The sequence below is a fragment of the Etheostoma spectabile genome, chromosome 9 (genome assembly GCF_008692095.1).
Source record: "Etheostoma spectabile isolate EspeVRDwgs_2016 chromosome 9, UIUC_Espe_1.0, whole genome shotgun sequence".
Lineage (NCBI taxonomy): Eukaryota > Metazoa > Chordata > Actinopteri > Perciformes > Percidae > Etheostoma > Etheostoma spectabile.
The window spans coordinates 24,129,648-24,142,688 of record NC_045741.1 but is presented as its reverse complement, the minus strand read 5'-3'; the positions used below and the strand labels follow the sequence as shown (position 1 = coordinate 24,142,688).

At 40.0% G+C, this 13,041-nt stretch overlaps 2 protein-coding genes across 3 annotated transcripts in view; both read right to left on the bottom strand.

Moving 5' to 3' along the window:
- Window positions 1–7,145, bottom strand: part of cyfip1 (cytoplasmic FMR1 interacting protein 1) — a 38,718-nt gene extending 31,573 nt beyond the window's left edge. For both annotated transcript variants that reach the window (XM_032526697.1, XM_032526698.1), the window contains exon 1: window positions 6,850–7,145. The gene's annotated coding sequence lies outside the window, so the exon portion shown is untranslated. The remainder of the gene's footprint in view (window positions 1–6,849) is intronic.
- Window positions 7,146–8,850: 1,705 nt separating this feature from the next.
- tubgcp5 (tubulin gamma complex component 5) overlaps window positions 8,851–13,041 on the bottom strand; it is a 10,806-nt gene continuing 6,615 nt past the window's right edge. Inside the window, exons 14-24 of the mRNA XM_032526713.1 lie at window positions 12,570–12,768; window positions 12,044–12,232; window positions 11,774–11,956; window positions 11,271–11,355; window positions 11,063–11,183; window positions 10,734–10,885; window positions 9,910–10,035; window positions 9,688–9,776; window positions 9,401–9,501; window positions 9,226–9,275; window positions 8,851–9,189 (exon numbers count right to left, since the gene is read on the bottom strand). Of these exons, the coding sequence (XP_032382604.1) occupies window positions 9,229–9,275; window positions 9,401–9,501; window positions 9,688–9,776; window positions 9,910–10,035; window positions 10,734–10,885; window positions 11,063–11,183; window positions 11,271–11,355; window positions 11,774–11,956; window positions 12,044–12,232; window positions 12,570–12,768 (1,292 nt within the window). The 3' untranslated portion in view covers window positions 8,851–9,189; window positions 9,226–9,228. The remainder of the gene's footprint in view (window positions 9,190–9,225; window positions 9,276–9,400; window positions 9,502–9,687; window positions 9,777–9,909; window positions 10,036–10,733; window positions 10,886–11,062; window positions 11,184–11,270; window positions 11,356–11,773; window positions 11,957–12,043; window positions 12,233–12,569; window positions 12,769–13,041) is intronic.

The following is a 13,041-nucleotide window of genomic DNA, read 5'->3' as shown; positions in this document are numbered from 1 at the left end:
GGGGTCCATGCTGGAGCCAAGATTAGGATTTCGATACTTTTATTTTGATGAATTGTGTATAATGCATTGATATTGAGAGTGAACTAGACTCATTATAAGCTAGCAAGTTGTGTTAATTAATCTTGTTACGTTGCGTATCATCACAGCTTTTTGGCATTCAGCTGGTTGAGGCAGTCATTTTATCAGCTGGTGTATAAGAGCTGACATTCAGTTTTTGTTCTTTGCTTTGTAGCCTGGTTTAACCGCTGTACCACCCAGTTACGTTAAGTGATTATAAGGTTGTTCTTTTATATTACATCCTTTATATATTTTTTGCTCTGCTGTCTATCCTTGTATGCCATTGGGACAGTTTATTATTGCTTGTAGAAAACAAGAAAAATGAATTAATACAAGGTCTAAATGATGAAGGGAAATTACTGTGACATACTGAAGAAACCAGTGGATTCTGAGTGATGTTTAAGCGCGTCGACCAAGGCGCATTCCAAAAAGGACCAGCAGGGAACAAATATGTTGTCTGAAAGTCCATATAATTCAAAGGACTTGAAGGGGCTAACATTGCACACATTGGCACATGCAGGCGTTGTGGATAGCACACAGGAGAGCCTGAGTGGCTAATGCAAGCACAGGCATGCACTCTCTCCACAAAGATTTCTACAAAGCACGTGGCCACCGTCGACAGCATCACATTACAAAGATCTTTGGTCACAGAAATGAGACGTACACAAAACATGCTAGTTGGTTGGTTGGGTGGAGGTTATGGTAGCTTTAGACTTCCTTGCATACATAAAGTTTTGTCACAAGCCAAAATACATTTGAAAATATTGTATGGTCAAATTTGTTAATTTTTCAACTATCCAAAGGGCACTTCCAGAAAAGAAGACGTCATTACTATATATTTTTGGTAAAGTACAACTAATATAAACACAATTTAATTAGTTTTAAAGCACTATAGGGTCTAGTTTGTACACTAAAGTAGTAGTTTGAGTTCACTTCAATTCACACGCTACGGCTCTGACACGCTGCATCACAGGCACAGCCTTGACAAAGGGATTTGTCACATCATAAATGTGTGAGCAAGTCCGTTCATCAGTTTGGACTGTAACACATTTTCTATTGTTTGTGCTCTGTCACTCGACCTTTAAAATGAAGCAGTGACTGAGCTTCAGGGGCTAACCTTTAAGGTTTGAAAGTGTTTGAGGATGGTCACGTTGGTGCCGGGTGAAAAGTACAGGAATTGGAATTGCAGCTCTTTAGTTCCTACTGTTCACTCACTATGGATGTGAGGGGGGTGAAGATGCGTGGGATTTCCCCCTTTCTGGTCTATATGTCCCTGCTGTATTGTTTTTATCCCAACAAAATGCCCCCAAAGTGATCAGTGGTACTTCATCAACAGACCATTTATCATATATCTAAAATAGAAGTATTTAAAACTAAGCAGAGTGCTGTAATATGAACGATGCGATAGAACAATAAAATCTGAGTGGCGGTTGCTAGGTGTGTTTAACCGCCAATAGGTGACTGCAAGCCGGGTACAGGCACCCCCAGGTGACGGTCCTTCAGGGGCCGGGGTAATGGAGTCATGAAACTCGAGGAAAAGTGAGCGTCATGCAGCGACAACAGTTTAGTTTAGGCACTATTGACAACTAGTTAAGGTTAGGGAAAAGATTGTGGTTTGGATTAAAACGCTCTTATAAACAAAGGTTAGGGTTAGCATTTCCTGAGTGAAAGTATTTTGTGTTGGCATGGCTGGTTGAGTGGCTCTATATCCATGGTATTGAAAGGGGGATTAAATTATTGCATGTTTGTTTTGTTGTGCAGTGAACTGATTTTTTTCACAAATCGCACCCTGGTCACAAGTTATGAATAAGTGAACATTAATAGAGTCTGAAATACAAAGTTATTTAACTCTAAGGAGTGTAAAAACGTGCGGTTAGTTGCAAAATACAGCTTTTCAAAAAGGGAAGGAAGTTAGATGGGTAGCGCCATATATGTAAAGCAGTTTCCAGAATCTCATTAATGATGAAGCCACATGTCTTTTTTTAGTTTGTCAAACTGAACTGCAAACAGTCAAGTAAGCAGTGTAACATACTGCGGATCAGACGACAAAACAGGGAAGTATGAATGGCAGACGATGAGAACATGTGATGCACGGCCTCTTCAACGCAGGGAACGACTGACACCGAACTGATGTCCGAGAAACTGAAAGTAACCAATAAAAAGCATAAACACACAGATCTGCATTTAAAAAAATACATTTTTGTACTTAGACACTGACTAATCGAAAATATGGAGAGAAAGGAAAAAAAATGATTTAGCCCACAGTAGCTTTGGCAGACAACCATTTTAATTATTTAAAAAAGGAACCTTGGTGGCTTTTGCTTTAGTGCACAGTTCCTGTTCAGACTGCGGAGCTCTCTCCTCTTATAAGAAACAGACAAGGGACCAATTACAAAAGGCATGTGTCTTAAAGTGTTAATTCGCAGGTTGGCCTGTACGGCCACAGGTGAAGTTGTACACCAGTGTTTGTGAGTGTTCCCTCCAGAATTACACAGTAAGGAGCTTAAAGCAGGTAACCTGGGTGTGCCAAGCAGAGGGCAAACTCAGGGCCCTCCCACGCAGCAGTAATAATAATAATAATAATAATACCACTTAAGCTTCTTAGCTCATTTTGAAATCACACAAAGAAAGGAAGCTAAAATAACATTGATCAAGACATAAACAAGAAGAACTAACTAAAACCAGAGAAACAAACAGGGGAGAATACATACCAGAAATAGTCCCTATGAAAACAGTGCAGTAGGTCTGTGGGTTCTCTAGACCCGGGGTCCCCCAGGAGGTACAGTACATAGAAAGACTGGAGCCTGGCTAATGTTATAACATGACTGAATAACCATATCCACACATTTATATTCCCCAAACTAGTAAACGAGTGAGCAGAGAGGTTCACTTACCTTAGTATGGTTGAAATAGTTAGGTAAAAGGAATTATTGCATGTTTATAATAGCTACAATTCATTCAAATATCAAGAAAAGATGGCATGCAATGTTCAAGACCATTCAACAAAACAGACTATGAACCAAATAAACACATATGTATAAATGACCACACCATAAACCCATCATACAGGTCTCCCCCCCAGCACAAAGGAGCCCTCCACAGAGCTCAGGGACTTTCCCCATTTTCTACTGTAGACATCTGATTTATAAATTTTAAAACCATTTACATATTTTTTCAAACGTCGCCACCCGAGCCATCTCAAAAGCCCACTCCTGGATTGACGGCAGCCCTTCATTCCTCCATCCTCTTAAAGAATCTGCCTGGCTCTCATTAAACTAGTCTGGACCCAGCTTCTTATGTGCTGATCCCATCTCCCAGAACCAGTGATCCCGGGCTGGATGGAACCTGGATCCCTGAAATCTGACAGAGGTTATCACGTAACCTGGTTCAAAATTCCTGGACCTTATCACAGGACCATAGGACATGAAGTAATTCTTTTTAACTTTTTTAATAAAACATCAACCAAACCAAATAATCAATTATAAAAAAAGGTGGCCATTAATTTAATATTCCACCACTTATCGATTAATCTAAGCAGCTGTGGCTGAGTAGTTCAGCAGAATTAGTGTGTCCTCTCTGTTGATTTTGTAGTGGCGGCCCGCCATGGCTAACGTTCCCTTCCCTATGAAGAACCATATTGAAGACCTGCTGTTGATGTTAAGAGCCCTTTAGTTCCTCAAAAAATACAGCTCAATCCCAGCTGAAAATATGCCTCATTGTGGGTAATTACAGGTGAATAAATATATTTGTTTGTGTTGCAGCAAAGCGTCAGTTCCGTTTCATGTGTAAAACATTAGCCAACAGGGCGCGGGGCTGGGAGGGGGTTGTTGTTTGAACAGACCTGACCACCTGACACCCCCCCCCCCCCGGCAAGTGGTCAACAAATGAATGCAAACTTGACTCAACTAATCTTCTTTTTTTTTTTTTTTTTAAATACTGTAACAATAGATACTTATATTAATGAAATAGTGTTAAATAACAACCACCTTTTCAAATCAATTCAAATGAACACACAGGCCTACTTGAGTTCATCTGACAGGGCTGTGGGGGTGCACCAGGCATCACAGTTGTGGAGTCACTAGTCTACTAGACCAGGACATTGTTCTGGTTCCCCTGGTCCAGAGTCAGACTAGTTCATTAATAGCCAGACATAGCCATTAATAGGGTGGAAAAACAAAGGAGTACCATCAGTCCAGGAGTGGGTTTGTGAGATGGCTGGATAGAGATATATATAGATAGATATATATATATATATATAGAGAGAGAGAGAGAGAAAAAGAGAGAGAGAGAGAGAGAGAGAGAGAGAGATTTGTTCATGTTGCAAGTTGTATGTTTTGTATTTCGTCAAAAAAATTGTTAATAATAAAAAAAACAGTGATTCCCAACCATTTTGGTCTGATGTCCCCCTACAGCCCTGTCAGATGAACTCACGTACCCCTTCATCGGTTCCCAAAGTGCTCCAAATACAAAAACACTATTATATAAAAGTGAATATTGTCACAAAAAAAATGTATACAGTTTTACCATCAATGTTAAGGTTGGTTTGGTCAGCAATCCTACTACAAGCCTTCTAGGCTTCTACTATTTTAGAAGGAGGCTGAATATTTGACCAAATATCCACTCATGTTACTTTTAGATAACTATTTAAACTGGTAATCCAGTACTTATTAATTATTTGAACTTTTAGCTATTTATTTCTACCGTTTATTCATGCCTTTTAGCTACCTGTTTAAACTATTCTCTTACATAACGGCAACATGTAGTGTTCAGGTGTTAGAGTTGTCTTCATGTTATTATGTGGATATATTCTTCCAATCAAATCATCATTTTAAACTTTTAAATTACGGTACAGTAGTTGGCCACAATCTTTCCATGTACCCCTGGCAACAGAAGACACGTGCCCCCTGTTGGCAATCACTGCTGTTGTGTTAGCGAAATAGTTTATCTACGCTGTAAGAACCACAGATACAATTTTGTCACCTCTACTGTCACGGAGTGGCAGCAGACAAGTTATAGAAAGATAACTCAAAACCTCCGCTGATAAATCTCAAACTAAATGCACGGCTGGGTACCCTTTTAAGATAGCCACTGAACAGCAGCAGAAATGTTCAAATGCAATTGTGTCCTGTCTGATGAAGCTATACCAGACGCTTATACTGCCACCCTTTCACATCTGAAGCCCCCGTCTTTCGCTGAAGTGATAAAACAGATGCATAATCATATGCTCTGCAGGCATTTCCTTAAAAGATGGCAAACCACCAGCCATCCATGTGTCAGCTTCTGCTATCACACAGTGCCACCATGGAGGAAGTTGTAATTATTTCTTTAGCTTGAGGTGTGAAACCACTTCGCGGGCTATCACCCCAGTTTCCTTCTATCAATGCAAACTGAATCTGGATCTCAGTTTTACCATTAAAGTCAGTGCAAACAACAGGCAATACTTCTCCAAAATGTTTGTGTTCACGCCATCTTACAACACTTCCTGAATGCTCAGTGGTGCATGGTGCTCACCAAAAAGTCTAATATAAACACAGTACCATCTTCAACCCAACAGCATTTTGCTAAATTAATAACAGTCATGTATAAATTAATAACAGTCATGTATTTTAGCCTTCAGAGGAGCTTTAAGACGTCTACATTCTCTCAAAACTTTAATAAGTGATCAGAGACAGATAGAGTGGGAAATGGAAACCACCTATTTAGTTTCAGTGGCTTTATAAAGAATACAGAATACAGTAGGTCACCTAAAGTGGGTTCTTCTAAATTAGCTTTACAGCATCACTGAAGAAAAAAAACACACCACTACACCAAAATGTCAATAGATGTGGTTTGGCCTGCAGTATTACCACATATCACCATCCTCCCTCATTCCTTCCTTCCTTCCTTCCTTCCTTCCTTTCTTTCTGTCCTCAGAGCACTGATAAGGGTCTACTACAAACAGTGTAACAGCAAATAAAGTCATCATCTCATTACAGGACCACACTTTCCAGGGTTGGTTTGAAAGTTGCCACAGCAGTTGCCACAACTTAATCTAAAGTGACAATATAGTCTTGTTCAAAAATATGACAAATGAGATATTTCCCCACGTGAAGAAAGAATGTTCAATTGTTAAAAAGGCTGACTGAACTGGTATTTACAATGACTTGCTGGACAGCGAATGCAACATCAGGAGGGTGTGGAATCCAGTCTGGTTCCTGAACACAGCTGTGCTATTTCAGTAGGCTAATTCCCAAAGGAAAAAACAGAAAGATGGAGGAGAATAAAGAGATAATGACTCGTTCATTTTAACTTGCTGACAGTTAGCTCAATTATTGGTGTATAACTTTGACTTTTTTTTAACAGCAACTATCTTACTGCCACTATCACACCTGAAGGACCCATTAACGCTCTGCTCCAACTCACACGCAGTGACAAGTTATTCTAAAATGAAGTTCAGTGCGAGAAAATCTTTGTTAAAAGTGAGCTTTTTATGCGAATAAGTCCTGGAAGTCCTGCCTCCGACATGTAACTGTGGCAGTGGCCATGTCCCCGGTCCGTGCCGCGGCCTGAGATTAGTCACAGCTCGGGCCTGTGAGCCAGGAAAATGGCTTTGCTTTGCTTTGCTTTGCAACAAGCTGTTAACACCCTCACGCGAACAACTCTGAAGTCCATTTGAAATAAGTTTTTAAAGCACAGCTCTAACACAGGCCATACCCGAAGCTATGCCGCTAACATGTTTCCACCGTGGGTTGGTTAACATAGCTGGAAATACACACTCCGAAACCAACTTCGCGAGCTGTCGTTTCTACTCACCCGGAGTTGTTGGTTAGCAAGGAATACTAGTGCGGTTAGGAGTCCGACTAGAGAGCCATTAACCCGGACTGTTGATCCACCTGGCGACTGAGAAAGTCCAGGTATGGAAGTCGTCTATCCGACTTTTATTTTTTCTCTCTCGTCGGCCAGAGGAATCTTTCCTCGGTCGGTGTTATCATGGGCGGGGGAGGGAAGCCGAGCAGGGAGTTCCTGTCCCTCAAACAGGGAAACTCAACAGGAAACTCTGCTCCGAGCTGCGGTGCTGGCCTCATCCACTAGGGCAGGCACGGAAGGTAGAGTCAGAGGAAGGGACAGGACGGAGCTGCCCGGGGGCATGGAGTGGGATTAGGGACGGAACACACTCCCCACATACATATATATATATATATATATATATATATATATATATATATATATATATATATATATATATATATATATATATATATATATATATATATATACATATATATATATACACATACATATATATATATATATATATATATATACACATACACTACCGTCCAAAGTTTGGGGTCACTTAGAAATTTCCATTGCACTCCATTATAGACAGAATACCAGCTGAGATCAGTTGCATCGTTTTTTTAACCAGGGCAGTAATCAGATTACATTATGTGCTGACATAATTGCAAATAGGTTTGCCAGTGTTTTTCTAGTTAGTTTTTTAAAATGATATCAGATTAGTAAACATAATGTGCCTTTAGATGATTGAATGAATGGTTGGTGATAATGGGTAATGTAGATATTGCATTAAAGATCAGCCCCCCCACTCAGATCAGCTGGTATTCTGTCTATAATGGAGTGGTATGGAAATTTCTAAGTGACCCCAAACTTTGGACCGGTAGTGTGTATATATATATATATATTTGACCGGTAGTGTAGTGGAGATATATATATATATATATATAAACCTCCATTCAAAATAGCATTTGTTTGGTGTCCACACTGCAAGGTATAGCTGCTAATGTAATTGTAGGTTATGATACGAAAGTTGTTAGACACTTTCTTTGGTGTCGTTGAGCAAAAATTCCATAATATTCTCCTATAAGTGGTCAGAGAGAAAACTAGACTTCTGCATCTCTTGGCTTTGTGTTCAGGCTTCATAAATCTGATGGTGATGATCATGATGGGAGACTTTGGCCAATCACAGGTCCTATTGGCTGCTTTGCGCACGCGGAATAAGTCTCCCTCTACTTCCAATGCTGGCATTTCTAGCTACTACTAGTGATCGTTAGGTCTTTATTAGCAGTAGGTAGATTCTATGGTCACTAAAAGTATTTTTCGCATACGGATGCAATGTCAATTGGGCTTACCAAGTTTTCACTTTGTATTATTTAGTTTTATAGCAAATGTAAAGCAACTACACGGTTTTAGTTAATGGAACCAACTGAAATAATGCCAAGACATTTCATTTTTTTTAAAGGCTTTACTTCAGAGCTATCTGGCAGTGGTGGCTGCCACAGTCATACATGATGCATCATAAACAGTGGGCCTTTTTCATTGTTAATGATCACAATTTGCACATTGGCTGGAAATAACTGAGGTCAATACTGCTGTAATTTAGTTTCCATTACCTACTGTACCTTACTAAACAATACTTTCAAATGACCATAGATATGCAGTGTGCATGTTAAATTATAGATAATGCAAATCAATTGAGATATCATTCTAAAAAATCGTTCTCACCCACACTGTCGTGACATTCCCATGACCTTTAACATACCTATTCAGTTGTGTCGACTCTTTCCTTACAAGGACTGTCTTGTATGGACATCAACTGCAGTGTCTTGGGATATCATTTATAAACCAAGGGCTAAATGTCAGAGCATTAAAGAATGTCAAACTTGTGCAACAATCTGCAGTTATTTTGCTTAACTGTGTAAACCATGAATTAGCTGATTAGTGTCCATACCATAAAAGAAATGTTATAGTAAAGCAATGTTACTCTATGTTGAATTACAACATGGCATAAACCTACATCTTTGTTCAAGATTTATTGTGCTTTGTATATACACATTATTAACAAATCAACATAACAACTCTTAAAAAAACACCTTCATACAAAAAGTTACACTTTTGTAATGTATGTTCACAAGTAGCTTGTTTGACTGGGGTCCTTAAGAGACACAGATAATCTTCCAACATCTCAGAGTCCGAGTCCATCTCCAGCAGTCGGAGCAGATAATGACATCATGCATCATGTTGCACATCATCATAAACAATGACAGCAGTCAGAGAACAGACAGCAGCTGAACAGAGAAGCAAACAGTGGAGTTCAGTCCACCGCATCAGAACAGACAGCATGGACAGCGTGGACAGCGTGGACAGCGTGGACAGCGTGGACAGCATGGGTCCTCAGCACTGCTCAAAGCCTGCCATCAGGGAGAGGGCGAGAGACTCCACTGTACCAGGAGGAAAAGCAGCAACAAAAACACATGATTATTTCATGTTAAATAATCCTATCAGATAATCAATATACAATGTTAGTTTTTTGGTAAACAGAGACCTGGATTGTTGTTTTACTTACAATGAGGGAAGGAGCCCCGACACACAGCCTTGTTGAGTATCGTCACAAGGAACATGTGACAGTTCTTGAAATCGGATTCCATTTTATCAATGGACTCGATCCTGAACGTAAAACATAAAACCCAATTTTTAGACACAACCAGGGCTGTCAATAATGATACAGCAGCACCGATTTTGGGTTTGGTGGTTCGTACTTCTGAGACTTATTAGTATGTGGCTATCTTGTAATCTTTAAACAATTTGACCCCAATTATAATATAGCCTAGAGTTTATATTAAAAGCTCTTACTTCCAGGCTCCAAATCCAGCTTGCCACCGGTCAGAGAAGATGAGGACTAGATTGAGAACCTTCATTATTGCCTCTTTCACAAAACTGACCTTTGAAAACAACATTGGACAACAGTCAAGTGTCATAAATTCACGTAGAAAGCTCGCCCAGCCCAGCCGCCTCAATCAGGACAGGGCAGGACAATAACTGCAGTTAAACCTATCCCCGGTGCGTGCTGTTTACCTTCTCCCTCAGGAGGCAGCGGTCGTGAATGGTTGCCAAATATCTGTAATGGATCTTGATCAGCTGGTCCAGGTCCTTTGCTTCCTGTACTTGGTGCTGAAACTCCAGTCCTGTGCTGTGCAGAATCTGCGGAGATAGAATGCAGGCGCATTTAAGGTTGTCTGCAAATGATTACATTTCAACCTGAAGTACCATACTAGTGTTTTTAATCATATGGAGTACAATCCTGCTGTCATTGAATGCAACACCAATATGACTTTTTAAAATAGTCTCTATTCTTTTACGTGCAGCATGCCACACCTGCACAATGAGCACCACTTGAGCATTACATTTTTTTTTTTTTAATATTCCTTTTAAAGTAGCCTACATTTAGAACAGATAAAAATTGTGTGAGTCATTTGTGAATAATTGCAAGTTGACAATAGACAATCATGCGATTAATCGCAATTAAATATTATAATCAATTGGCAGCCCTAGTTAAATTATTTGTCAATAATGGGAGAAAAGATTTGAAACCACATGGACAGCAGTGCTATACTGGTATATATATATACTGGTCATATAAAATTGTTATTGTTATTTTGATTTGAAAAATACTGATATGCTCAACAATATGTGATAAGCCTTTTTCCATGGAAGATATTTTAACATTTCACAGAAGGAAAACGCACGTGTAAGTAATAAAATGGAATCAAATTCCATTTAGGGTCTTTGGTTGGTTTGGTGGTTCTGGTATAGTGGATCATTAATTGGTATTAGTGACCCCTGTGGCTCCTGTGACAAGATGAAACGTCTGCTGTCAAACGGTGGGCTCCGGGACTCACCCTGGTCATGATGTAGTTGTGAAGGCTGTTGACAAAGTGCATCAGTTTGACCCGGAGCAGGCACATTCTGTGAATCTGCTGATTTATAGGGTCTTTGACCTTTACTTCCTCAGCCAGTGCTCCCTCCAGTTTCTTAGTGATGTCTGTGAAATCTACCAAGAACAAACACATTGCACATATTAGAATTGACACTGAAAATAAACTGGGGGGATGCTCCGTAGCCTGAAGATATTTACACATAACCAAGTTGTTTTCATGCATATCTCAACTAATGGAGCGCTATTTTTGGAGAATGTAGGATTTTAAAGTGCCACAACCATAACTCATACCACTGAACCGAAGTGTGTCCAAACTGTATTTGGCCCATTTGATCTGCAGCAGGAGGAGAAACACTTGGTTGTAGATCTTCTGACATTCAGAGCTGATGACAATGTCGACCGGCCAGGGAACCTGTGGAGAGTAAAATGAGTAGCCTTAGTGGCAGTTTGAAAAAAAAAGCATGGACAAAATGTGAGCGAATACATTTACGTTTGTTACCTTGTAACCCAGGGTGAGCACTTCCAGATTATTCACAGGATGTTTTTTCCTGGCAGGGTCGATGGTCTCCAAGAAGACTGACAACCTATAAAATAGGAAATGATGCTGGAAAATTTGGACTTATATATATTTTTTTTAAATGGAGTGATCCTCCTAATTGTCCTAATACACCTTCAATCTGATTTTTTTGTGATAGATAAATAAATCTGAGAACGTTTTTTTCCCCACAAGCAATAAAATGTACAAACCCTCTTCCTCTCCATCTCCTCCCTAGGCTAATGTGCAATAAACCCAAGAACTGAATGTGCAGTTACCCCATAAGTATATAGTGAACTGCCCTCATAATGTTATTTATCTTTATTATTGTTACATTTTACCATTTACATTTCCCTATTTCATATTTGTTATTTATATTGTCATTTTGACAGCTGCTAAATTGTGTTTCATTATTGAAAACAATGACAATAAATATTTAATTTATCTATTCTAAATCCATGTAGTACCTCCCGCTGTCCTCCGGGTAGCGCTGTCCCACTGCCTCCTGCAGCTGAACGTTGAGAAAAGACGGCTGCTGCCAGCTCTCCTTCTCCTGCACCTTGTCAAAGATGGCTGTGTAAAAGTCATACATGGAGTCTCCGGCTTCCAACAGGAAGTAGTTCCTCATTGCTTGGAGGTATTCCAGCAGCCTGTGGAGACATCAAGGAACTCAAATGCTCTGCATGCGGTAAAAAAAAGAAAGTCCTCAGTCATATAACCCCATGAGTGATGCTTACTTGTAGTCTTTTTTCAGTGTCTTCATGAGGTTCCCGCAGCACTCGATGTACCTCCTCTCGATGTGGGGGTAGAGGCAGGAGCGCAGGGTGAGCTCAAACGTTTGGCAGGTGACAGCCTGAGATGAGCGGTCCACGATGAAATCGCCTCCGGAGAAACGCTCGTGGAAGTCAGTCTGCTCCAAGTACAGCCTGAGGGGGAGACACAGACCGGAGCTACTTAAGATTTTCTAACTCTTTGGATTTACCAACGCAAGCGTGGGACAAAAAGAATACATGCAATCCCTTTGTACCATTTGTTAGATTATAAAAACCAGCAGTTGCAACAAAAAAGGCATTATATAAGGATGGCTAAATTGAGCCCCTAAGCTTTGTTCTTGAAAGGATGACAGCTGGGGATTATAAGTGTTTTTTTGTTTTTACATTCTAGCATTTTTATATGTTTCATTGGTTGTTCCTGAGTGGAACAAAAGTCAGTCAGGCCGTCTGAGGAGTTCTTTGTAAAGTGAGTGTAGCGGTAACTGCTTACCTGGCAAAGTTGATGGCCAACAAGGGATCGTGGACGTCTTCGATCTCCAGGGTCTGTGCAATGATGGCCTGCATCTTTATGAGGCTCCTCCTGGTGGCCTGCTGTTCCGTTACTGTGTCTGTGGGCGACTCCTCCCGACTACAAAGGCGTGCTTGCACTGACTCCAGAAACAGTGTGTATAAACTCTTCCTCTCTGCATCTGCAATGCAAAATTATTAAAACTATTAACCATTATTTGGTCTATAAAATGTCAGAAAATAGTGAAAAATGTGGATCGTTGTTTCCAAAAGCCCAAAATGAAGTCCTCAAATGTCTTGTTTTGTCCACAACTCAAAGATATTCAGTTTAATGTCACAGAGGAGTGAAGAGAAACTAGAAACTATCACATTGAAGAAGCTGGAATAAAAGAAGTGTTTTTTTTCTCATAAACTAGCAATTAATTTATTAGTTGACAAAGAATCGCTTAATCTGC